Genomic DNA, 7440 nt, shown 5'->3' on the forward strand with positions numbered 1-7440 from the left:
CTTTTCCCTTACCTACTTAGCGTAAAGCAATGCTTAACTGACCACTTTTTTTGGTTTTTGTTTCATGGTGTATGTTAAGCGCTTCCCATGTGCCAGGCACTGTAGTAAGTGCTGGAGTAGATATGAAATAATCAGGTTGGACAAACTCCATGTCCCAAATAGAGCTCATGGTCTTAATCCCCATTTTACAGATGGGGTTACTGAGGCTCAGAGAAGGTAAATGACTTGCCCAAGGGCACACAGCAGACAGGTGCCAGAGCCACTTACTAATTGAGCTTTTCATAAACAAGTTTAGTAGCATGAGCATCCTCTTCAGCTACTCTGACAGTGTTTAATGAGGTAGCTCATAGTAGCACCGATATGTCCGTGTGTTCTAAGGACAGGTGAAAACATTCATTTTTGTAAATTGGTAGACAAGAAATGGTGAGAGACACACTCAGGGGCCTGAAGAAAGTCATCATCATCATCATCAACCGTGTTTATTGAGCGCTTACTATGTGCAGAGCACTGTACTAAGCGCTTGGGAAGTACAAATTGGCAACATATAGAGACAGTCCCTACCCAACAGTGGGCTTACAGTCTAAAAGGGGAAGACAGAGAACAAAACCAAAAATACTAACAAAATAAAATAAATAGAATAGATATGTACAAGTTAAATAAATAAATAGAGTAGTAAATACGTACAAACATATATACATATATACAGGTGCTGTGGGGAAGGGAAGGAGGTAAGAAGGGGGGGATGGAGGGGGGACGAGGGGGAGTCACCAGTGGCTGAGTGTTTTACAGACAGAAACAAAGCTTTGGAGAGGGAACCTCCATTCATTCATTCAGTTGTGTTTATTAAGTGCTTACTGTGTGCGGAGCACTGTACTAAGCACTTGGGAGAGTAAACTGCAACAATAAACAGACACATTCCTTGCCCACAACGAGCTTATAGTCTAAAACAGAGGCTCTGAGAAGATCCGGACTCCAAAAGGAAAAACCAAAACGTGAGCAAGCGCTGTGAGTTCCAGTTGCAGTGGTGCAGCATGGGACAGTCTTCAAGTGTCTTATGAGATGGGATTTCCAGTCACATATTGGTCTTGTCAGACTTGGATGTGCATATATTGATAAAAATCTCACCCTCAGCACACCACAACTGCAGAGTTGCCGTGCATTAAGGAAGAGAAGGAAAGATAATACTCTGTGAGGGGGCACATAGAAGAGAGGGTATTTGAAGACAGTCTCAAAAATAGAAATTCCTCCTTGGCAATATTTTGAAAGCATATTTTGTTTTGTCAGATTCAGAGTCAGCATGCAAAAGAAGAGTCTCTTGCCGACGACCTCTTCAGGTAAAAATTTTCCTCACTTTACAGGGCCTCAGGCAGGTGCAGGGCTTTGGAGATGTACACAGTTGTGGAAGTCTAATTCCCTGTATGCAGATGAAGTGTGTGTGGATCACCCAGCTTGCTCCTCTAGTGAGTAAATAACTTCTGGTGGTCACAGGTAGTAATTGTGAACTAAGCTCAGGATTTCCATGGTGATATAATCATTCCTCGTCTTCTTCCCAACACATTGTAGGCCAGTCTTCCTTGCGGCTCTGCCAATTCCCAGTCCGGCTGAGCCCCTTTCATAGCTCTGGTCTCCTCCCAGGCTTTTTACTCCTGCCCTTGAATGCAATTGTTCTGCTCCCAGGGCTTTGGCATTCCAGGCCACTCACTCCAGTCAAATAGTGATATTCATTTGAGTTCTTACTGGGTGCAGAATTAAGTGCTTAGTCTTTCCTTCTGACCCACAGGCAGCCCATTCGCTGCTCTCCTTGGTCTCCTTTTCCCCAGGAGCGCCTTTCCCAGGCTCCATCATCTGCAAGTTTCTTTCCCGAATCTGTTTGTCAGATCTCCCTTTCTCACTCCATCTCTCCACCTCCCAGCCACCTTTGACCTTCAGACATTCCTTTCCTAGCACCCTGAAATTCCTTGCCTTCTGCCTTCTCTTGGGGGTGTGCACCTGGGAGTGAACCTGTAGGTGAACACACACGTGTGTGTACGCACACATGTGCTTTCATACACAAACCTCCCACGGCAAATGCCTCCCCTCCTCCCCTCCACCGCCCCTCCCACGTCCCCAACCTCAACCCCAGGGAGAACCAGTCAGTCGATCGTATTTATTGAGCACTTACTGTGTGCAGAGCACTGAATTATGCGCTTGGGAGAATACAGAATGACAATATAACCGGCACATTCCCTGCCCACAATAAGCTTACAGTCAGGGGCCAGAAAAACAGCAACAGTATCCTTTTCTGCCACCACTGAGTTCGTATCCCCAGTTTGGGGGCTTCTGTGCAGCTGGCCGCAGTCTTGCAGTGAGGAGGCAGGTGGACAGAAAGCAGCTCACTTCCCAGGAATGGCAAAGGAAATGCTTCATGCTCACAGGTCCGCAGGCTGGGAGCTGGGCCCCGCTAGTAGAGGGCAAGGAGTGAAGCCACCGTGATGGCTCGGGCTGAATCAATCAATCGATAATGGTTATTGAGCCCTTAACTAGGTGCAGAACACTGTATTGAGTGCTCAGGAGTAAGTCGACACTCTCCCTGCCCCAGAGGAGCCGCCAATCTAGCGCACCTCTGGCCCTTTTCTAGCTCCAAGTGACAGGATGAGCTAGCCCAAAGATCTGGGGGAGCAGCGTGGCTCAGTGGAAAGAACCCGGGCTTGGGAGTCAGAGGTCATGGGTTCTAATTCCGTCTCCACCGCTTGTCAGCTGTGTGACTTTGGGCAAGTCACTTAACTTCTCTGTGCCTCAGTTACCTCATCTGTAAAATGGGGATTAAGACTGGGAGCCCCACGCAGGACAACCCAATCACCTTGTATCCCCCCCAGCACTTAGAACAGTGCTTTGCACAAAGTAAGTGCTTAATAAATGCCATCATTATTATTATTATTATTATTATTATTATTATTATTATTATCTGTGAGGGTAAAGCTAATGTATTGCTCCCTTGACCCCAAGTTCACCGGGCCTGTAATTTCTTCCTGTTAATGAGTACCCAGTGACTTTTTTGAGTTTTGTGGTGGCATCGTTATTTCATTCGTCAGTGGATTTTCTGCAATGGCCCACAGCATGGCTGATTGGAAAGAACACGGGCTTTGGAGTCAGAGGTCATGGGTTCGAATCCCGGCTCAGTCACATGTCTGCTGTGTGACCTTGGGCAAGTCACTGAACTTCTCTGAGCCTCAGTTCCCTCATCTGTAAAATGGGGATTAAGACTGTGAGCCCCACGTGGGACAACTTGCTCACCTTGTATCCCCCCCCCCAGCGCTTAGAACAGTGCTCTGCACATAGTAAGCGCTTAACAAATGCCATCATTATTATTATTATTATTACAGTATGCAAAATTCCAGGCATTTACAACATCAAGGTCTCACCAGAAGGTTCTCTTCTCTGTACTGAAACTAAAAGTTCTCCATTATTGCCTCCTCCCAAATGTTCCAAATGCTTGTTGGGTTGGTAACTTGTACTTCCCAAGCGCTTAGTACAGTGCTGTGCACACAGTAAGTGCTCAATAAATACAAATGATTGATTGATTGATTGGTATCAAGCTCCTGTTTGGGGATTGGAACTTCCATGGTCCTCAAGATCATTATAGCCCAGAAGACTGAGGACTACCCAGCTAATATTGCCAGGCAAGTGGTGATGTGATTAGGCTTCCAGGTTGGGGTGTTTGCTACCTAAGCAAAAACTGATTGTCAAATGGGATCTGATGGAAGGGAGGTCAAAATGCTTGAGTCATTTGATTTGTTTGATTTTGAAGTTCATGCATGAAACAGTGTATTAAAAAAAATAAATACGATTGGATGAATTAATGAATGAATGAAACAAAAGGTTCAGTTAGAATTTTAAAGCAAGGGTTTTTTGCAGTGGGGGAAACAGAGGGCTGGTGATGACCAAGTTCCTGTCCCAAGTAGTCTAAGGGGCCACACAGTAGTCTTTCCTTTGCATCAGAACTAGCACTAGTCAATCAGTGATATTTACTGAGCACTTACTGTGTGAAGAGCGCTGTAATAAGCACTTGGCAGAGTACAGTATAACAGACACATTCTCTGTCTCTGCCCACATCAGGTCTACAGTGTAGAGGGAAAAGGAAAGCGAGGGTAATGACATCAACCAGGGTTTAGGGGGGTACATTATTTTCCCAGATATAAAATACATATATATTAATAGAATTCAGTTTTTTGATTATCTTAATGATCCCTAACTGATATATCCTTCAAATTAGCTGATCCTACAGGCTGTTTGTAAAAGTTCAAGTTAACAAAACAACACTGTTCTTTGAGCTTTGCCAGTGGGTTTAGATGAGGTAGTCCATTTTCCCAGTGTTTGGGGATTTTTTAATGGTATTTAAGTGCTTTTGCATAGCAAGCACTTACACAGCACTTAGATATAGGGAGAGAGAGATAGATATATCTGTAACATATTAATGTCTGTCTCCCCCTCCAGACTGTAAGCTCGTTGTGGACAGGGAACATGCCTACCATCTCTGTTATATTGTATTTTCCCAAGCCCTTAGTACAGTGCTCTGCACACTGTAAGCACTTAAGATTGACTGATTATGTGTTAAGCTCTAAGTGCTGCATTAGATGCAAGTTTATCAGGTTGGACACAGTCCTTGTCCCTTATGAAGCTCACAGTCGAAGGAGGGAGTTTGAGATATTGAATCCCCATTTTGCAGTTGAGGAAACTGAGGCACAGAAAAATTATGAGTTGCCCATGGTCACGCAGCAGGCACGTAGCAGAGCTGGCCAAGCCGAACATTCTTAGAACAGTGCTTGGCACATAGTAAGCGCTTAACAAATACCATTGTTATTATTATTATTATTACTGTTATTCCAAACCATAAAAGAAAGGGAAGCAAATATGCCTTTATAGGAAAAGGGGCTCATTTGAATGTGTTTTCATTATTTAAATTGTATAATTTGAAAACTCTTTACTATCATATTGACTGGATCCCTCAGAAACACCCTATAGTGGACTCAGTAGCAGACATTTTACAGACTAAAACTCAAAGGACAAAGTTGGGCCCAGATGGACATTGACATGACCAAAAATAAAATTCCCAACCTGAATCTCCAGTTTGAGGGGCAAGGCTGTAGGCTCAAATCATTTCACCTGGGAATTCCAGAAACTTCAAGAAAATTCCACAACCCATTTGGAACCATTTTAACCACATTTTCTTTTCCTCCAGATACAATCCTAATGGGAAAAAAAGAAGATAGCTGTCAAGGAGGACAATTGAATGAAGCCAAGAAGCTATCGCAGAAACCAGATTATCTCTGGTTCCATATATTGTAGAGAATTAGGTGGCATGTTTTTTTATAACTAAAGCATTCTATTAAACTATGCAAGAATCTATTTCCTAGTTGTGATAGTATTTATCAAAGTTTCTAAACTTTTTAATATTTTGGTTTCCCATTTTTCTTAGAGTAGCAGAAAATTGTCTTAGAAGCTCTTGATTTTTAAAATGTCATCACCATATGGCTCAGATCAGGTTCTGAACCATTGCTAAACCCTATAATTTTTTTACTATATTGTTTCAAATCCAAGCTAAAATATGATGTATCAGAATAGAAAAATAGCTCCTTTCTCAATTCTTCCCCATATCTTGGTGATTGTCGCTTCTTTCGTGTCTTTAAGTTTTCAGTATGTGGCCCTCATTATTTTTTTCTCCAGAGACCTGAGCACAAGGAAAGGAAAAAAGACAACTCAGGTTTTATTTTAGCATTTTCTGCAACACTTCCTGTTTATGGCTTCCCTAATTCTTTCAGAGCGCAGAAGTAAATGAGAGGGAAGGAGAAAGTGAAATATTTGAGGGCTTTAAGTGCAGTTGTTTGGATCTGTTTCGGATAAACCTCCTGAGGGTTTGGAAGTGTTTTTGCTAAAATATCCCAAACCCCCTTTGTGTTCTAGAGTGATTTATTTTGAATTATAATTTACCTTTCAACATTGGATTCATGAGTTTTTGACCTTATTTTCAAAGCGCTTTTAAATACAAAGCTTAACCTATTTCCCTGATTGCTATTAATGAATCATTTATGCCTAAAAGGGCTACCCAGTGGTGGTGATTCTAAGAAAATTGAGAAAGATTTAAGGTTAAATTTGTTTTTGCACAATATAAATAAAAACATACTACTCTAAGGGATTTTTTTATAGGCCTTCTTTGTGTGAAACTAAATACTATATTTGGGAAGTCCCATATCATCATGTACACATAGAATAGCTTTCCTTTGAGATTCAAGGGTGAGTTACAGAAAAGGTGCGGCAAATCTCCAGAACCCTAACCGGCTGGCACAAGACGAAGTTACTAACTTTAGTTTCCTTTTCTTTCCATTCTCTCCCACCACCTTCTATCCCTTCTATCCCGATGTAGAAAAAAAAATCACAAGAAATGACTAAACTGTTTTGTAATGAATGTAGGGCTAGAAAAAAAAGCAGCACGGTCTAGTGGAAGTCAGAAGGACCTGGGTTCTAGATCCTCAGAAATGGCAACATTAGGTGCTTACTAGGTACAGAGCGCTGTACTGAGCACTAGGGTAGGTACAAGATGATTAGAGAAGACACAGTCCCTGTCCTACGTGGGGCTCACAATCTATGGAAGGGGACGTAGAACGGGATCTTTTGCCAGTTTACAGATAAATGTACTGAAGCATGGCACAATTGAAAGCACAACCCTGAGAGTCAGAGGACCTGGCTTCTAACCCCAGCTCTGCCACTTGCCTGCTGTATGACTTTGGGCAATTCACTTAAGTCCTCTGTGCCTCAGTTTCCTCATCTGTTCTCCCTCCTAGACTGGGAACCCCAAGCTGGGCAGGGACTGTGTCCAATCTGCATACGTTGTGTCTACCCCAGCATTTCCTACAATAAGCACTTAATAAATCAATCATGTTTGCTTACCATCCCAAGCGCTTAGTACAGTGCCCTGCACACAGTAAGTGCTCAATAAATACGATTGAATGAATGAATGTGCAGAGCACTGTATTAAGCATTTGGGAGAGTACAATCCAACAGTGTTGGTAGACATGATCCCTGCCCTCAAGGAGCTTACAGTCTAGAGAAATGCCCACTACAATTCTTATTTTTGAAGGCCAGAGAGTTTAACTGACTTGCCCAATGCAATACAGCAGGCCAGTGGCAGAGCTGGAATTAGAACTCAGGTTTCCTCTCACTTTCACGTTCCTCCTGGTAGGCTTCACATTCATTTTGTTAAACAAAATTTCCCTATTTAGATTAGGTATTTTACCCTATTGCCTGTTTAGGTCTTCAGTTTAAAAAACATGGACCATCAACGCTGACCAAACAAAATTTCCATGAGGTCTAAAGCTTTCTTGAGTTTCCTCCAGTGATTAGTCTGTAATTATTTTTTTAAGGAATAATTTGGTAAATTAAAGAGTCTCCTGATATCCAACTCTA

General features: G+C 42.5%; 1 protein-coding gene across 1 annotated transcript in view; it reads left to right on the forward strand.

Moving 5' to 3' along the window:
- Positions 1-6168, forward strand: part of NBN (nibrin) — a 39043-nt gene extending 32875 nt beyond the window's left edge. Inside the window, exons 15-16 of the mRNA XM_038744673.1 lie at positions 1285-1334; positions 5219-6168. Coding sequence (XP_038600601.1) covers positions 1285-1334; positions 5219-5249 — 81 coding nt within the window. The 3' untranslated portion in view covers positions 5250-6168. The remainder of the gene's footprint in view (positions 1-1284; positions 1335-5218) is intronic.
- The last annotated feature ends 1272 nt before the right edge of the window (positions 6169-7440 follow it).

The sequence above is a fragment of the Tachyglossus aculeatus genome, chromosome 4 (genome assembly GCF_015852505.1).
Source record: "Tachyglossus aculeatus isolate mTacAcu1 chromosome 4, mTacAcu1.pri, whole genome shotgun sequence".
In the NCBI taxonomy this organism is placed as follows: domain Eukaryota; kingdom Metazoa; phylum Chordata; class Mammalia; order Monotremata; family Tachyglossidae; genus Tachyglossus; species Tachyglossus aculeatus.